Below are 19,653 nucleotides of genomic sequence, written 5' to 3' on the forward strand. Positions count from 1 at the left end.
CTTCGTCACAAATCAGTGCCTTTTTTTGGAAGGAGGGGGGTAGGTGTTTCAGTGTCGAGAGTCAATGTCCCCGCTGGTGCAAGCTAGGCACATCCTGTTCCACTAGGCGCCATCTACTGGTTCTCTTTCAACACTCACGCTTTTCCCTCTAGCAACTGCTCAAATGCGCCGGCCGTTCGACCTCTGCGGCCTCTAGGTGTAGGTTCTGAGACTGACGACCTGGGTGCGAGCGACTGCGGGTTTAACTATTTTTCGCATTTTTTAAGTCTGAGAACGTTTTTAAGATCAATTGTACGCGTTGTTTTCGTTATTAAGGGTGCTTTGGTATCTTTTGCGTCGGTTTACGTACGCGGCACCGCTTATGACCGGGTTTAATGAAATTTCGGTGTCGCGCCGGGCTTATACCCTCAGGTTTATGGAATGCATTTCTCAGTGCCTGCCTCCACTCTGTTCGACGAGCATATGGGACCCGTTCTAGCGGTGGAAATAGGCGCCAAGGTCACCCAAAGGACAGCGTCAGACCCTCGCCATTCCATGAGAATCACTTCTCTGTGCTGATATGCATTTATTTATCCGAGACAAGCGGCTCACAACGGGAAAATTCCAAGTCAGTTACGCTACTGCAGGCGTACAAGTAATCACTACTTGGCTTTCTTTTCGTTCTGATTCGATACGTTTGGCGAAATATTTTATTGTTGTTCAAGGCTTGCGGCAAAGACATCCGCACCACAGTGTGGAGTATGGCATATAAATTTCACAGGCATCATATATGTTTAAACATTTGTAACCATGCGCTCAAATGTCGTAATTTGGAGCATATATTTTCAAAGCATTCTCAATAGAAAAAAGAAACATCAACATATAAGCATTCGCTAAGCAGCTCGAAGCAGCGAGAATTTTCGCCAAAGGAGAATTCCATGTTTTTCTGTATGCCCCAAGGGGATTTTCCATGACACCTCGCAGACAACTGCGCCCCATTGCTCGTAGGTCAGATGATCTCGTCGGGTGGGGTTGGGGGGCCCGCCATCAGGGCGTCTGTCCAATCCTTGAGCTGCTTAATAGTAGCCGCACTACCGCCGCAGACGATCACCACCAGCGGCCGGTCCGGGTGGAACTTCTTCTGGTCCTTGAGCGCGGTAGCTCGGCCATTGTACACGGCAGCGAGAGATGCGCCGCACGCCGGCTCCACGAGGGCGCGGTGGTCGTCTGCGAATGCGCCCACAATCAGTGAGAGAGAAGAAGAGGCGGACAGACAGACAGACAGACAGACAGACAGACAGACAGACAGACAGACAGGCAGACAGACAGACAGACAGACAGACAGACAGACAGACAGACAGACAGACAGAAAATTTTATTCAAAATTCTGAGGCTGTGGAAAGGACTGCTGAAAACGTATCGAGGTTCTGAGGCTTCGGTCTAGGCTTCAGAATACTGAGAGCTTCCTGAACGAAGTTCATCAGGTCTCGTTGCTCCTGATCTCTTCTCAGCTCTCAGGTCAGCCAGACGTTACTGTTTTCTGCATACGGTGCACTCCCAAAGTATGAAGTATTGGTTATTGACAACTTTACTGTGTGGACATGAAGGTGGAGTGTTGTACCATATCTTAGGAGATGTAGCCTACCTGGCGTGTCGAGCGTTCCGGCTTCTGCTTGACGGATTAAGGTTTGCGGATGTGTTGTGTTAAGCAGTGGCGCTACGAATTGACGCCCGACTTTCCAGTATTTTTTAAAGATGAGGTTGCTGATGAATTGGAGTATATCAGCGGTGCCTCAAAAGAGAGAGGGAGCACAGTTGGTGTAATACGGGGACGGCTATAAATGCTCACAACTCCTACTATCCGAATGGAGAGTTATTGTAGAAGGTATGGTTATAATGAAATCGTATTACTGGGATTAGCGTAGTCTGTTGGACCGCGAAAAAGGACTCGGCTGGGAACTCACGAAAAAACGACGGAAGACAGCACAGTGAGAGCTGCGCCGAAACACACGAGTTGCGTGGCGCCGATCACGTCAAGCTAAGAGAACAGGAGACTTGTAGAATAGTTTGGTGCATGGTACATATACTTGACAAAACGATGTATCCCAGCTTTTGAAGGCGCGTACAGAAAGGACAGAAATGCTCAAAACACGCGCTGGGAAATTTGTGCGTGTGCATGTGTGCCCGCATGCTTGTGTGTCTGCAAATGTGTGTGCGTGTGTGTGTGCCTGCTGGAGCTTGTGTGTTTTATGCGCATCTCTTCTGTGTGAACACGTATTCGAAGGTTGGCTTCCGTCGCTTTTGTTGGTTTGTTTTTCACAGGAAGACGTGTATTGAGCTACAGAGGCTATTTACAGAAGTTGCGGGTCCGTACGCTCTGATGTTCCGAATTTGGTATGCGGTCGTTTTGTTGGTTCTAGGATGACCTCGGACAGCTGCAGGAATCGTGTATAGGAAAAGCTTACTGTTTCAAAATAAAACACCAAACGAAAAGCATTAATCACCCTTGCGGGCGAAATGCATTTAAGATAACAGTTACGAGCTCTAAGGAATGATATTCTCGTACAACTGTCCCATCCGCCGCGCAGACTATCAAGCTGGTGTCTTAAATTGCCATCCACGTTTATATAGAGTGCACTAAAAGCCGTCGCTTTCTGTCTTAGTTCGCCGTGAAGAACAGCTACCGAAATGAAATAACAGCAGCTCATAAGGGTTAAATGTATGCAAATGCTAAGTATTTGTGGCGAGGGTCTCACGTCGTCTCGGTGAGCATGTGTACATTGCGTCGACCGTGTCTTGTAAAGTCGAACGCATACTCCACGCATGCGTTGTAATGGGGATGGCTCCTTTCCTAACGACGCGAAACTGGAGACGTATTTCCAACTGCTTCACTGCACAGCTCTCTACTTGACATGTGTGACGTCAGAATTCACGCTCGGATATGTTGAGAAAATGCTAAAAAGAGCCAGCCATTCGGCCTTTGCGGCCTCGAGTTGGTGTTCTGGGTACATGTCGCTGACGGCCTGGGTTCGAGCCCACTACTGGATTTTTCATTTGAAAAACGTTTTCTGAGATCAATTATGCGCGTTGTTTTCCATAATGATGGTGATTTGGTATCCATTATGTCGCTTTAGGTTTGGGGCACAGCCTAACACAACGTTTACTTTAAAAGACCCAGCAGCACATTTTTCAACTTTTTTGTAAGTCTTAAATGCTTGGAGAACGTAATCAACCAACACACGCAGCACTTAGATTAGGTGGTCGAAAAACACTTCAGTCCGAAATTAGGCCCGCCATAAAACTGAGAAAGTTGCTCAAAAGATTTTTTCTGTCTTTCCCGGTCTTGGCGTTCTCCGACGGCTCGAATTACGTCATTTCAGTGGTGTACCGGCTCTTGGACGACTTTCCTTCACTAGCAGCAATGAACGCATTCGAGAGACAGTTAAAAAACAAAAGTAAAGCAGAAACGGAATGAGTATCTGCTCCGACGAGCAAATTATGCAGTGCCGCTCCGTGCGGGGGATAACTATAGCTATCGCACTGCTTTCAGAAACGGAGGACAGAGCGAAAGCGTTTACTAGAAATGTTGCAGAGTCCCTTCCACGTCCTGCGTCACGCGAAGGGGCATCACACATGGAACGTATCGGGCACCGGGCAGCGAAGAGTAGGAAATACGCCCACGGGAGAGGGCGGGGAGGCGAAAGAGGGAAGGGAACGGGCAGCGGGGTAGTACGGAGGGGGTTAGATATAGGTGCGCATGGTGACGCGCGTTATAACGTGATAGTGTCGCTAGGCTAATTTTTCGGTTTTCCCATGGCTGTTAGCCGTGCGCTATCAGTTTGGTCATCAAGCGCCCGCGGAGATACGTCATCGCTGCCAACGGGAAGGTACGACTGATGCAGGCAGATGTGAAGGCTCGCCTGAATCTCGAATACGGGCAGCACACACTGATATGTGAAAAGAAGGGAATGACAGCACGGTCGGTAGGAAAGAGATCACACGTGAACAGACGCCGTGCCGGCGCAGTGATGTTCGTTCTCAGCTCTCTCGGTGGCGAACACGGCTGGCTCGGCAGGCCGTAGCCAGCTTTGTCCCTCAACTTTGCCATCACGCCAACGCGACTCTCACATCGCAACTAATACCAGGGGTGCTATTCTCGACTGCACAGATTCCCGGGAAATTCGCCAGTTTTTTTTTTTTTTTTTTGCGTAAGCACGACGTAAGCAATCAGTGACGTTCGGCACGTATAGCTATGACGACATGCAGTGTAATTTGACGCTTCACAAATAATTGATTGATTGATTGATTGAAGGGTTTAACGCGCCGACGCAACGCAGGCGATGAGGCGCGCCGTAGTGGAGGGCTCCGGATTAATTTTGACCACCTGGGGATCTTTAACGTGCGCCGAAATCTCGTACACACGGGCGTTTTTGCTTTTCGCCTCCATCAGAAAAGTGGCCGCCGCGGCCGGGAATCGAACCCGCGACCTCGTGCTCAGCAGCGCAACGCCTTAGCCACCGCTTCACAAATAAAGATCACAACCAAGGTATCAAATACTGCGAAAGAAAGATATAAAAACTTGGCATGTACTATAAAAATTAAGACGGTATCTGAGGCTGGCAAGAAAAACATATTTCTGGAGGTCGAAATTGGCGTCAACACCATAAGGCGATCAAGTAACGTTGATGCAAAAGCGAGCGAAAACACAATCTTTTTTTTACCGTATCTATTTATTTCTTTCAATCGCTTTTAGTAACATAGTTGGGTTCTCTGCTTCAATGCAAGCTCTGTTTCAATGCAGCCTTCCCGGCCTCCACCGCCGCAACGCTATCGGCTGCTGCTATGTTACAAGTTTATGGCGTGATTACATAAAAAGACGACCGCGACCATCGCTTGTATGACACATAAGAGCAGCGAAGCGCTACGCCTGATAACCGCGGAGCGTACCGATGTCGCGGATTCACTCATTCGTCAAACTCAACTTCAATCAGCGCTGAAATGAACAATGGAGTCAATTTTTTTTGCTATTTTTCTCTTGAGTTCGATCATGGGACCGAGCAGCGTACTAGGACGAGTGTGGACAAATGACATCCATTGGGTTCTCTTTGTCATGGAGAGGCTTGTACTGCCCTCTTATGTTGCAGTTACGCCAAATAATTTTTTATTTTATTGCCAAACATAAAAGCAAACTACGGAACGTTTTTTGTATGCTCCGTGATCGCTGACTTGGAAACAGTCCGAAGTATTAGTTCTTTCGGTGGAAAACATGCTTTAAACCGCGCGTCATGCGAAACTGCGCCTGCTGCAAATTCGCGGCCATTTCGCGGCGCCAAAAGCCGGGGCTATTTTTCGCCCTATTTTGCGACAAAAGTAGCCGCCATTGTCAAGTTGTTACGTAACATTACGTCAATTTTACGCAGACTGAAGTTGCCAATGCATGATGTGATCGCTCCCGCCAACTGTTTAAATTACGTCATGTCTTCTCAGCCAATCACAGAGAGGGCGTGTATTACAGGCATTATTGTTGTTGAATAACAAAGACAGGCCTACGTTGTCATGTCTAGTGCTTTTAGTCTGGTTTTTCATTGCCGGCCATGAATTATGCGCTTTCAGCAAAGAGAAATAAGGCAAACTTTAGAACTGGTGCCGGTTAACGTCATAAAACGTCGAAATGACGACAGAACACACAACTGCTTTGTCAACCGAAAGCACGTGAGCACAATTGGAAGCTAATCAGAAAAGACTTCTGGCAAATTTGCCAATTTCCCGGGAATTTGTGTAGTCGGTAATACGACCCCAGCACGAACATTCTGCTACCTAACTAAAAAGTTAAACCACTTCGACCACTATCGCCAAGGCAGAAGATTATTCCCGGCTCCACATCCCCAGTTATCGAGACAAGAAGCCACCAGCCTGAGAAGGATACAAACAAACTCCTATCCCCATCGCACCCTCCTTCACGCGATCTACCCCACCATATACCCGGCCACCAGCAATTTCTGTCCCTTGCCGGGCACGCTATACCACCAAGTATGGGAATGCGGACAAACCCCAGGCCTACCCCCCAACCCTTCCCCCTCTTACGAGCAGTGGGTGGCCTGCCTTAAAAGTACACACCCTGGGACCCAGCGTATACTGGTGAAGAGGGCCTGGACTGCCAGCCAAGCCCAAAGCATCACGGACTAGGGACGCCCCCCACCGGGCGGGTGCCCTAACAGCAGCACCAGCACTCGTGGAATAAACATTTATTCCTCCTCCTCGACTCAACGTGAAAGCTGTCGGAGGTGTGAAGCAACGGTTCGCTAGTGTTTTCCTTGAGTAACTCTTGTGAGCACGTTGGGTTTATGCTGTTTTTTTTTGCAATTTTCGTAAATTTAGTAAAAAAAAAACGCCGCCTATATAACATTGCCTGATACAGGCGGCGTTGCTCCTACTCGTCCACCAAGGGGAACCCTGGCGTCCTCTATTCACTAGTTTCAGTATCAGCCTGGCGTTTATTTTGAAGTTAGTCAAGGCAGGGTACCGCAGCTCCTGTAAAGACTATAAAGAGACCGTGGATTGCGTTTTGATTAGATTTGGGTAATTAATGCGTAAATTCGTGAGGTTTTTTCTTATCATTACTATTGTGTACAAAATTGCGGCTTAGCAACGGCAAAGTCCGTGGCAAGGATGCAGCGCAAAAATAACCTTGAATACTTTGCCTATAAGTAACATGGGCCTCTAAGGCGGAATGGTATAGATGGTATTCGTTGAAAAGTTGAGCGGTCAATTTCTTCGCTTGGCAACACTGGAAACGGCCACAGACATGGCCGACGCGCCACGGACGTGGACAAGTACCGCCATCCCGCGGAGCCCGACGTAACGAGTGACGGCGCACTCACACGGTTGCATGGAGGAGAAGAGGGGTGCCTGATCTGGGGGCCGTGCGCACAACGTCGCCTAGCAACAGACGCTTGGCCACAGATATGGCGGCGCACTCGCATGATTGCCTGCATGCATTCCACGCCATTGAATACCGCCCATAGTCATTAGCTTCGTAACGCAAGGGACCCAGGTTAGCTCCCGAGTAGGGGAAGCGGTTTTCTTTTTGAGGGCTTTTGTTGGAGTGCGTGACGCTGTGACCCCGGACGAACTAGGAAGACAAGCCGGGGCCCTGAAGGGATCCACACTTAAAGGGGCTCTGCAACACTCCCGATAAATGCTTTCACTCTTTCTTCGCGCCTGGAAGCACTGCGAAAGTAAACAATTATGACCAGCACGCGTGAGCGGCACAGCGTTCTTCAGTAGTCGCAGCAGATACACCTTCCGTTTCTACTTTGCGTTTGTGGCTTTCTTTTTAACGTGGCTGTGAAATGTGTTCATTGCTGCAAATGATATAAAGCCGGACAATAGCCACTATATCGCTGTAATGACGTAATTTGAGCTGTGGATGACCGCCACGACCGGAAAAGAGGGAAATCTTTTGACCAAGTTTCTAGTTACCTGATGGGCATAGAGCCGTAATTTTTCCCTGAGGTACTTTGCGACGCCCTAATCTATGTACTGCATGTATTGGTTGGCTACGTTCCGCAAACAATTATGCTACCGAAAAAAGTTGAGAAAAGTTGTTGCAGGGTCGCTTAAAAGGGCTGCAGAAGATTATCGACGCTTCTGAATGACCAAAAAAAGAATTATGAGCAGAATCGAACTAAAAAGCCTCAAATAAGAAATAAAACTTCGTACCTTTAACCCTTTAACTGCACTCATTTCTAATTTTGTTTTCGAGTTCTTCGTGGGTTTGTCACCGCTATATGGTGGGTGGGGCGAACGAGTGATGGCGCCTCGTGGCCAATATAAAAACACCCACAAATGTTTAAGTACGTCATCCCAGAGAACACTCACGCAAGAATCCTCCGTTCTCATTCAAAGCCGTTCTCACAATCGCCAAAGAACAAAATTTGGCCACATTGTAAAATGCCTATCCAGGGGCACAGTACGACCGAAAGAGAAAACGATCAAACTCATGCAAGCACTAACTATCAGCAGGATATCGTAGAGCCACGGCCGCTCGATGTAATTTTTCCATCGAGCGGCCGGGGTAGAGCGTACCGAACCACAAACTTACCCTCACCGAGAGAAACCAAGCAAGTATCTTTATAAAGCCTTCAGCCCTCAACCACCTAATTTTAGATCCGCTCAAAATGTCATCAAATTGGGTCTTCACAACACATTTGAAGACACCGGGGAAGCCACTCTCCTATCGCAAAGGAAGCTGCTGCTAAAAAAAACCAAAGAACGGGACGGGCTATCGTATACAATACAGGCACCCTCCTCCACGCGGAAACAAACAGGACGACACGAGTAACATGTCACTTACCCAGCGACTCCTCAAAACAGCTCTGCCCAACTAAAATAACTGATTCTGAACCTACTTAATGAGGGGAGAGAAACCAGGATAACATTCCTCTGATAAAAGTACCAAAAGCATGCAATCACAGTATACTATACCGACGTTGGAATGTACGCAAGCACTAAGGCAACAATCGTCGCAGTCGGCTACCCAGGCAGTCTTTTTCGCACTTGGAGAGAGAGAGAGAGAGAGAGAGAGAGAGAGAGAGAGAGAGAGAGAGAGAGAGAGAGAGAGAGAGAGAGAGAGAGAGAGAGAGAGAGAGAGAGAGAGAGAGAGAGAGAGAGAGAGAGAGAGAGAGAAGTTTATTAGGAACAGATGGGTTAAGGAGACGGGGTGGCCACCAGGCTGGTGGCGACTAAAGCAGCTCGTTCAACCAAGAGCTCTTGGGTGGCCAGGTCGGAGCTGCCCAGCGCCTCCTCCCACTGCTCGCTGCTTGTGATTGGGGGGAAGGGGTCTTGAGAGCATTCCCACATGCAATGGGTGAGTGATGCACACGCACCACAAAGGGGACCTTCAGGAGAGGGTAAATCTGACGGGTGAATGCGATGGAGAAGGAATCTCGTTGGGAAGGCTACCGTTTGAAGGAGTCTCCATGTTCGTACTTTATGTTGTGGAAGAGATGCATGGGCTGGTGGGTAGAGACGACGGGAGAGACGGCAGTGCTCTGTGATGTCGTTAAAAGTGATCAGCTTGTCTCTTGTGGACCTGCCGCTGAGGTGGGGGAAGGGGTTCATGCCGGCCTAGTGTGTAAGCTCTCGGGCCGCCATTTGTGCCGCCTTATTCCCCTCTAGCCCTGCACGTGCAGGGGCCCAGACGGTTCCACAGACAGTGGGTGGATTTTTCTGGAGAATTTGGAGCGTATCCGAGGAGATATTGCCTCGTGCAAAATTTTGAATGGCCAGTTTCGAATCTGAGATTATGACTCTAGGTTGTGGCCTACAAGTAAGAGCCAGAGCGATTGCCATCTCTTCCGCCTTAGCTGGGGAATCAGTGCGGATGGTGATTGCATTAACTGGGGTGGAGCGCGGGTGGTTGATAGCTGCCACCGCTAAGCATTTTGACGCCTGAATTCTCCGGCATCCGCGCGCTTGGAGCCATCGTCTTGGCAATACATTTAGCGAAACCATCAAATAGAATAACAAACATTATAGACTGTGATAACGGCATCTTTACAGACGGAATACCTTAACGCTACAAAACATTCTTTCATCCACTGTCAACGAAGTTGAAATTAAATGGACACCCAGACTCTAGGGTCAGGAACGCCTCCCGCCCGCTTACTACGACTCACGCGAACTCGCATACCATGCTCCTTGCGACCATGATTTTCACCTTACTCTCACCGTAAAGTGTAGGGAACTTCTCTTTTCACACCAGGGAACACTATCCCTCGCGTGCCGCCAGCGGCCTCCAAGGCTGAAACATCGCAAACCCTGCGCAGGATACAAACTAATCTGTATATTCACAAGTCTGGAGTGACGAAGTTTTTCGGTAGGGAGCATCCAACATTAACTGAAGACTGTGCTTCATGCGGGAAATATGCACCCGCTTCCTCGCAACCCAGCCATGTCCAAGGGTTCTCAGGGAAGAACAACTCGAACATGACATATTACGCCTCTGTGGAGAAAATGGAGGTACCTTTACCGACCACTCAAGATAAGCGTAAGCCGATTAATAACTTACAAATATGTAGCGCAGAAGACGAGAGACACAGACAAGTAGACACACACGGCGCTAACTTCCAACACCTTTATTGAAAACGATAACACACATACATAGGCAAGAATCCCGTGACGTCACACACATGCGTACATCAGCGCGAACGCAAGTAGGATTCTTGCCTATATATGTGTGTTATCGTTTTCAATAAAGGTGTTGGAAGTTAGCGCCGTGTGTGTCTACTTGTCTGTGTCTCTCGTCTTCTGCGCTACATATTTGTAAGTTATGATCCAACAAATCCAAATTTCCACGCTACCGATTAAGAAGGCTGGGAACGAGCTGCTGCATCCGGGGCTCTGAATGCCGGCATCCTTCTGCCCGAACTCCCGCTATTTTTTACTAAACAGAGGTATTCTCTTTCTATTTCTCTCTAAGCAAAAATCAAAATTCAGACAGGCCAAGTTCAGAACATTGATCCCCCGACACGGTCGCCTTCTCGCTGAAACAGACCTACTCCAAGCAGCCGCATCCTTCAACTTGCACTTCAGAAGCCACACAAGCCTGAATAGCGTCTGCCTTTCCTTTGACACGGCGATTTAAAACCGTTCCGGCTAGTCATGCTCTCTTCGCGGACCTTAAGTGCAAAGATAGCAGAAATGGTAAACTGAGCCACTAAGTTCCGAAACACTCCTTCGCCGTCGAAGTAACGCCATCGCTCCGTACATCTCAAGAGGCAAACGTAGATGTCACTGCAACATTTCTCTGAGCGTCTCCGCGTACTGGTGCGAATTATGGGCCCGTAATCACAATTAGCATTTGCAAGGAAGGGAGGATTTCGCCCGGATAAGAGACATAACAACGTTAGGCCAATAAGAACATGAATGTCTGTGCCATCGTTATCTGTAATATTCCGTGATATTATCTGTGATATTAAGTTACAACTACTTTTGGAGTGACAGATAAAATAGCGGAAGGCAGATGTTAGCCAAGGTGTTCGTATGTTCGTAAACGCATGCAATGTGCTCGCATCGAGAAGCACCAGGCAACCAATTTCCGACGATTTCTGAGACGAAACGGGAATGGCCGTCGGGATGCTGTGCATCGCGCCAAACTCCTTCCAAAAAGCGATCACCTTTCAAATTCAGTTCAAATTCAAGTTTATTTAACATCACACTGCGTTGGGAGGTACGGGCAAAACGCCATAACAAGGATTGGCTGGGCTCGTACCCCCCGCTTCGCAAACAGTGGAATATTACAACGCGTACATTTTTAGCCCGTATCTGTACAGTGCATCAGTTGCACATTAGAAATACAGATTCGTATTCCGAAAAAGAAGAAAGATATACACAATCGCATTTCTGAATGGAAGGAAACGTAGTGGGCAAAAATGCACCGCTTAATCTGTGATGCGTATACATTATCAGTAATATCCGTAATGAGTGACTCTGCAATTTTACATGGATAGCAACAAAGAAAGAACATATGAGGATGAGAAAAAAAAAGAGAACAGCTCATTCAGACGAAAGGTAAGCGCTAGGCGAGAAACTTGGCAAAACGCGGAATCATTAGTCGTACATCACCAAGAGAGACACGGGGGGAGAAGTTATGATTGTGTACGAGTACAAACAACTACAGAAACTAGAGATGGGTTTGCGGGTATACTGCATCAGACGCTTGAATAGACATGCGCTCCGCGGCAGATTTGAGGAGCAAATATAGGTGATTTTCTTTTCCTTGGCATACTTGGCCCAGGAAAAACTTACACTGCACTCATTCACCTGTGTACTTTATCTATGGCGGTATATAAGGTACGCTCCTAGTATCGACACAGCGTAAAGAACTCACCGGCGAAGCGGTTGCAGGCGGTGACGGCCTGCCTGTCGGAGACCACCATGGAATAGATGGTTCGCTTCTTGTGCAACTCGAGGATCTTGGGGCACACCTTGCGTATGGCCAGGGCGGCAGCTATGCTGCGTGACGAACGGGGCAATGTTATTGTCATGTCAGCACCGGCTCTTGGTTGTCATGCGGGGCACGAAGGCGCGTCCTGCATACATCCAATGCGCTTAACCATATCCTTCGCGCAGCTGGTGCCCTACACTTCCCGTATTGTCTGTACGGCTGTTGCGTTCAGCCTTAGCCTGTTTCTCGCATCGCTTCTCCTAATGGCCAGACCAACTTTAGAGACTTTCTTGGGTTATATGAAAACGTAAATTTTAGTCAGTCCGTCCGTCCATCTGTGTCTGTCTGTCTGTCTGTCTGTCTGTCTGTCTGTCTGTCTGTCTATCTGTCTGTCTGCCTGTCTGTCCATGAAACTACTTCTTAGGGGTTTTTACGAGCTACATATATCGGGAAAAATTTCTTCGATGCCGTCTTCGATTTCTTCTCAATGCGCGAGCGAGGTAGTCACAAATGTACCAGAACTGAATTCCCATTTCTTACTCCATTAGGGGTAGAATATCCCGAAACGCATCCTTCGGTCCTCGCTACACCGTGATGAAAATGTACTCCCAGAAATTCAGGTCCAGCAGTTTCGGCTGGGCTATAATGAATCAGTCGAGCGCTTCTCCTTGTAGGCATAGGGGTTACGTTACGAGATTCGCGCACTTTTTGCAGCCGTAACTAGCGACCGTGCCCCGGTGCCACGTCGCCTGAGTGAGGGGTGCGTACCTGGTGATCTTGGGCAGGGTGACATGCGTGCCGGCCGTGAGCGATGCGCGAAATGAGTCGGCCCCCTTGGTCTCGACGGCCAGGATGGGCACGTTTCCCCAGCCGACGGCGTCCATGCCCTCCGACAGGCCGCACACCAGGCCGCCGCCGCCCACTGAGGCTACGATGGCGGCCGGCACCTCTTCACGCAGGTCCGACTTGATTTCGGGCACCATGGTCGCGTTGCCCGTCCTGCACGAGACTCCACGTGCCTATATGCAGAACAGCTACGCAACACACATTGCCGCATTGGAATAGCGGCAGCTGCGTTGCTTTTAAGTGCCGAAGTATTTCTTCGTGGACTCAAACCGGAAACCCGTCTATGCGGCTGTAACACTGGACGTGTCGCACTTCCGTCGTTATGTAACTGCGGCCAGTTATAGGCCATAAGGTCTTCCCACATTCGCGTCAGACCCATTATATTGCCCCTACAATTTTTTTCCGGGAAAGATATTGTATTTACTAGTGACACAGACACTAAAATGGGCCGGCGTATAACACTCGATAAGGATACCTAAGATACGCGCGCTTTTGTGGAAGTAATTGATTGATTGTAGGGTTTAACGAGCCGAAGCAACGCAGGCGATGAGGCGCGCCGTAGTGGAGGGCTCCGGATTAATTTTGACCACCTGGGGATCTTTAACGTGCGCCGAAATCTCGAACACACGGGCGTTTTTGCTTTTCGCCTCCATCAGAAAAGCGGCCGCCGCGTTTTGTGGAAGTAAGTATTTAATACAAGGACCGAGGTCGTTCATTCATGTAAACGAACTCTTATATCACCCAACAGAAAATGTCTTCCCAGCGATGCATTGCTGCGTTTGCAGTGATTCAGGTGGGTGTTTATATCTTTAACTATGACGATTGTGCTCACAGTTACTGACCAGAAGCACACAAAAGTATTCTACAGGTGAGCCGGGTTCATAAATATTAGTAAATTATAGTAGACAAATTTTATCATTTGAAATTCCACCCCTTCTCGATTCGAACCTAGACCTAGCAATCAGTCGGCTATTGCCGTCGTGTGCGTGCGGTCGCACTCAACAGGTTCTGTATTTTAAGGCGTAGCATTCTTTGTCGAGTACCCCCACAGCCAGGACCTTGTAACGCACTACTTTTTTACTACAATGCAGATATCGCGCAAGTTCCACCTGTAATTCGTATAACAGTGCAACTAGAGATAATTTTCGAAAATCTAATAAATATGAAAAATACAAAAAAATTTACGGTAAATGGCCAGACGTGTAACGCCCTGCATTTCCACAATAATGCAGATTTCGCAAAGTTCCACTTGTAATCGTTATAATAACGTAAAGGGAGACAATCGGTCGAAGGAAATTTTGAAAAAAACTATAAAAATAAGAAAAATAATAATTACCTAAACTGGCGAACCGTGTAACGCCCTGCATTTCCACAACAATGCAGATTTCGGGAAAGTTCCAAGTGTTATCGTTATAAAAACGTAAATGGAGATAATTGGTCGAACGAAATTTTGAAAAACTAAAAATATAAGAAATAATAAAAATTACGGAAAATGTCAAAACGTAAAACACATGGCATTTTCACAATAATGCAGATTTCGGGAAAGTTCCACATCTAATCGTTTATAACAGCGTAAATGAAGGTAATTGGTAGAACGAGAATTTGAAGAACTAAAAAAATAAGAAAAATATAAAATAATTACGGAAAATGGCAATCAGCATAACGCCTTGCATTTCTACAATAGCGCAGATTTCGCGAATGTTCCACTTTGGATCGTTATAATATCGTAAATGGAGATAACTGGTCGGACAGGATTTAGAAAAACCATAAACTCTGACTGTGAAAACTCGATCTCAAGACAAACGGCATGAGAGTGCTACGCATTGGTAGATAATTCTTTGAATTTCTGCAGAATTTGTAAGCGCGCCATCATTACCAAGCCTGCGTAATTTTTATGCTTCGTGAGACCCTACGAGCCGCTCTAATTTTCGCGAAGAGTTACGACTGAGACTATCTTGGTATTCTCGCAATGCCTGCATTGCTGAGTTGGTTGCGATGGGACATCGTGGCGAATAATCGTTCAAATATGCAAAATGTGCGTGTGCTATATTTATTTCAGAGGCCTTGTGATTAGTTCCGTAAGCTGTCACTTAAAAAAAAAAAAAAAACGTCGTTATAAGATACGTTGCTCACCATATCGTGGGATTGTCGAAAGGGTGGCAGTAGTAGGCTCCTGAAAAGAAACACGAATCGACAGTAATGTTAAGGACGAAGGAAGAAAGGAGCACGAATTTATTGCGTGCAGCATCTATATAGCGATCGTCCACGGGAGTCTCGGAGAAAAGCTTGAATCCGCATTCTCGTGCGTTCTCCCTTAGGCGACCCTTTTATTGGCCTTCAATTCTGTGGCGCGCTTTCAAATGACAAAAAATTACAAATTACAAATTACAAATTACAAATTACAAAGTACAAATTACAAATTACAAAAAAAAACTTTTGTTAAAGCCCAGTCTGTATTTCGCGCGTTCGGTTTTCTGACTGCCTTGATGGTAGCTCGCGTGGCAGCTGACAGATGGCGCCACCAGTCCAGGGCGCGCGCGCCGCTCGTGGGACCTTGTTCTCGGCGGTTGCACTCGGTCTTGCATTAGGTAGCGTCAAACATCCCCCTCGCGAGGGGCACGATCAAATGCAAAGCATTTTTGCACTTGTGGCAACTGCTTACTTGTGGCAACTGAGCGCTCGTCAGCAGTAATTTGAATGAGTCAACGATATAAGGCGCGTTCACAGCGTCCCATTCTGTGTCGGCTCTGTGGCGCAGTGGGTAGAGCACCATGTACATTGCCTTCCGCCCGCAGGGTCGAGGGATCGAAACCTGGCGCCGGATAGTATTTTCTTTTATATAGTGTAGGGGGAGGGATGCGGACAACGACGGTGCGGACTACGACGGGACAACGCGGGTGACATCGTGAGTTACTGAAATGCTCTGCATTTAAAACGGGGATGCTGACGGTTTGGTTCGCCAAGCAAACGCCGCTGAAATGCTGCAGACGCAATGCCGCAGTCAAGGGAAGGACTGAATTAGTTTAGAGCGAAAGCTCCATTACTCCGGGTAAAAACTCAGCTAACGGCTCGTTCCTCGCAGCGTAAATCTGACCTTGAAGCTCAGCCAAGGTCGTGCGGATGCGCAGTGAAAGCGTCCAATCGCTCCTTCGTTCCAAGGGGAGGGGTGCGGAGAGGGGGATAGGGGGAAAGAGACAGGGAGTCTGCCATTACAAAAGGATACAAGTAGAGAAAGAGAGAGAGAGAGAGAGAGAGAGAGAGAGCAAACTTTGGGAGCTCAAGTCCGAGCCGCGGAGTTATCAGTCCTCGGTGGAAGGGGGTGTTCCACTGAGCCTCGCCAGAAATAAAGGTATTCTCTCTCTCTCTCTCTCTCTCTCTCTCTCTCTCTCTCTCTCTCTCTCTCTCTCTCTCTCTCTCTCTCTCTCTCTCTCTCTCTCTCACTATCTCTCTCACTCACTCTCTCTCACTCTCTCACTCACTCACTCTCTCTCACTCTCTCGCTCTCTCACTCACTCTCTCTCTCACTCTCCCGCTCTCTCACTCACTCACTCTCTCTCTCTCTCTCTCTCTCTCTCTCTCTCCACGTTCCTCCGAGGGTGGTCGGCTTGGCGGAGGTGCACAAAGAGTTTCAATGTCACTGGCTGCATCCAAGTTCATTGCGCGATCGCGCATAGAGCGCTGAAAAATGTCCGTGTTTTGTCTCCTGCGGTGCAATCGTGTGTGCGTTCACTGGGCGCTCCTGGAGCAAAAGCCAAGCTGTCGCTCAACAAACTTGCTCCAACCACGTTCCAACGGAGCAAAATGTTTTTGTCGCCATGCTTCCGCGAAACACTGCACGACATATACAGTGCGTCCTTTGGCAACTTGAACCAACCGCAGCTTTGGCGGATGACGGTTTGCCTGCTTAGCATACCCCGGTGCGAAGTTTGGTCAAACGATTTCTTTCAAATGTATTTGGGTTTAGTTTTAAAGTGCGCGCTGTGCCGTAATCTCTTCTTGGAAAATTGTTTTGGGAATAAAGTTTTTTTTTCTTGCGTAGGTGATTCGCAGGCGCTGTCCGCCGAACGCGCAGACCTTGTTCATGAAACAGCGTGTGTATTGACGCGAGTCACAAAAAAAATCATTGTGCTAGTTAATTTAGCGCATACAAGCTATAACAATAGCTCAGAGAGTGATTGATTGATTTATTGGTTGATTGATTGATTCATTCATTAATTCATTGATTCATGATTGATTGGTAATGGCATTAAAGTAGCATCGGGAGGTGGCGTGCCGCGTGTGTCATCTCAAAGAATTCTAAACGAAGAAGATTGGCTTTGCCGCAAAGCCTGTCTACTTTTGCCTACACACCCCGGACCCGACTGAGCCATCTGCGTGCATCGGTATGGAGCCTCTCTGTAAAAAGCAAGGCGCAAGTGGGGAGCGCATGGAGATAGCCGCGTGTACTCAGGAATGGCGCCAGAAATGGTCTGTGGCTTTACGGCTACAAAAAAAAAGTGGTTGATCCCGCGGTCGTAGGAATCGTTAAAACACGAAAGTGAAATGTGTCTTGACAGGATTAGTTGGATGTTTATACAGCATCGATATGACCTTGTACATCGCTATTTGAAATTGGTCGGTATGACACCCTCCGACGCATCAACATTAGACACTGGATTGCACGCGCCGGAGCACTGCGTAAACCCGACTGAAACCACTCGCGCTCGCAAACCATGCGAACAAAACCGAACGGGTTACCAGCGAATCGGTTTGGTGAACTCACGGTCCGCTGCAGCGAAACAGCATGATTTGCGGGGCTCTCTTAAGTTGTGGGTGTGCTTGGCGAGCGGCGACTGTCGCGTCGCTTTGGAAAATGTGCGACCACCGCGTTCCTTCCTGCTCCGTGGAGTGTACGGCGGCCGGTTGCATGGCGACGAGCTCAGCTGGCGCCAACTGTTGGCGCTCATTAGCATCGTAATGCACTACTTGTCTTCACCTCTCTTAGATGGCAGCACCATCTAAAATTAAATGGAGGAGGATATAGGAATGATATATGGCTCGTTTGTAGCACTGTCTGCGCTTCAGCTCATAGCGCAGTGGGTAAAGCGTCTGGCACCTCCCGCTGCAGCAACGGAGTTACCGGTTCGAATCCTGGCACAGTGGCGCCAATGAAACTTCTTCTGGCGATGTTATTTCCGTGACGGATATGACGTTAGTCCGATCTTGGTGGACCCCGGCATAAAAGAAAGACCTTCTTGTTAAAAAAAAACAACGCCGCCTCGAAATGAATCCACGGCCTCGTGCTTAACTGCACTCGTTATGTATTCACTGGTTACTTGCAGCTGGTTACCTGTCCGTGTCGCTAAACCGAAGAGACCCTCAAGCCATTGTCCTGTCACGTGAAGTGCCGCTTTCGGGGAAGGGGGGTCCGACATCGGCGCCAACTGCTGTCACCGGGTTCAAGTTACGCAATTTGCATTAAGGGACTCGACTTCTGTCTAGACCCATGCCCGGAATGCGGTGATGAGGCGGTCGAGGCTAGCCACTTACCTTCCTTGGAGGCAATCTCCTGCGCCCGGGCGTCGGCCTCGTCCCAGGTCTTGCCCTTGACCTCGACGCGCGCGCCTTCTCGGGTCAGCTTCTGGACCATGAGGTGGGGCACGTTTTCGGAGATGACCACAACGGACTCGAGACCCAGCTGTCGCGCGCCGTAGGCCACCGCCATGCCGGCGTTTCCGCCGGACGCGATCACCACCTTCTTGGCACCCTTACTCTTCGCCTGCACACGCACGAGGTCTCCTTTGGCGCCGTCGAATAGAACTCGGAAGCAATTTCGGCTTACATTGGACAAATTCCAGCACGGGCGCTTTTGTCTGCCGAATCTCGCGAAACCGCGTTCTATTCCACTTCATCCAGCGGAGGCATTACACCATGCAGTAATATTCAAAATCTAGTTATTAAAAATCTATGCATAGCGGGTAGCGTATGCTACGCAAAACTCTCCGTTCTCGTCCAAATTATTTAAGCATCTCCCGTCTCACAAAGGTTTGGTGTCAATGAAGTGAGAATGTCCGAAGTGAGATTTTTCTCGGTTGTACGAAGCGGCGCCACGCACTTACGCCGATGCCACCGCTGCGACGTTTGCAGTGGCTCTATAAGGATTCCGCAATATCCAAGGGCCATTTACAGAGGCTTTTAGGGCGCAGCCCTTTGTCGGCTATCTCTGGGCAGACCGGCGTTCTCGGCGTAACCGAGTGAACAATGGCAAGACCAACGAGTGAAAGAAAAAGCGAAGGATGATACAAAGCAAAGGAGGAGAGTGTCCGCGAAATTGGGAGGGGAGGGCGGTTCGCCGTGGAAGCACGAGCTAATGAATGAGTTCCGTTGTGAAGGATCGAGATTTTCTTTTCGGGGGCTTACCACAGCTCGGTTGATGGAAATTTTCTACGGTTAACTGTTTCTTTGGTGAGCAACTTGCAATGATGTTGCTGAAAACGGATCTATCGAGCAGTAATATAGGACACACCATTACCGGTTTTGAAGGGAGGAATTATGATGCCCCTTCCCGCAGGGCCCAGGGTTACGTCATGCGGTTAAATTAAGGGTCATACCCTAATCTTTCCTCCAAAGAAGCGCGATGCTGACTCTTCGCTCCGTCATTTTAGTGGGCACGGGAACTCTTGAACTCATTTTCTATTATACTAGACAATATTCTTAAATCGACAGCGCAATGAACAACGACTAGACTCTGGTACAAGTCAAGAACGGCAATAGCTCATTCAGTGTTACTCAGCCAAGACTCCGCGTAATGCGCGACGTCACCTGCATTTTCCGACCTAGTTTGTTGCCACTGCTGTGGTTTGTAAGCAGATTAACTCCAAATTGCAGAAACGACTTGT

At 48.3% G+C, this 19,653-nt stretch overlaps 2 protein-coding genes across 2 annotated transcripts in view; one reads left to right on the plus strand and one right to left on the minus strand.

The window, feature by feature from the left end:
• LOC144153436 (uncharacterized) overlaps nucleotides 1-19,653 on the plus strand; it is an 84,173-nt gene that overhangs the window by 8,263 nt on the left and 56,257 nt on the right. The window lies entirely within an intron of this gene.
• Nucleotides 561-18,527, minus strand: LOC144152055 (serine dehydratase-like). Its single transcript, XM_077683252.1, has 5 exons — nucleotides 18,305-18,527; nucleotides 14,909-14,948; nucleotides 12,698-12,928; nucleotides 11,873-11,997; nucleotides 561-1,206 (listed from the first exon to the last, which is right to left on the minus strand). The coding sequence occupies exons 1-5, from the start codon at nucleotides 18,477-18,479 to the stop codon at nucleotides 989-991; spliced, it is 789 nt and encodes a 262-aa protein (XP_077539378.1). The 5' UTR covers nucleotides 18,480-18,527; the 3' UTR covers nucleotides 561-988.

The sequence above is a fragment of the Haemaphysalis longicornis genome, unplaced genomic scaffold (genome assembly GCF_048455015.1).
Source record: "Haemaphysalis longicornis isolate Haplotype H1 unplaced genomic scaffold, Haemaphysalis longicornis Haplotype H1 scaffold_9, whole genome shotgun sequence".
NCBI classification, from domain to species: Eukaryota; Metazoa; Arthropoda; class Arachnida; order Ixodida; family Ixodidae; genus Haemaphysalis; species Haemaphysalis longicornis.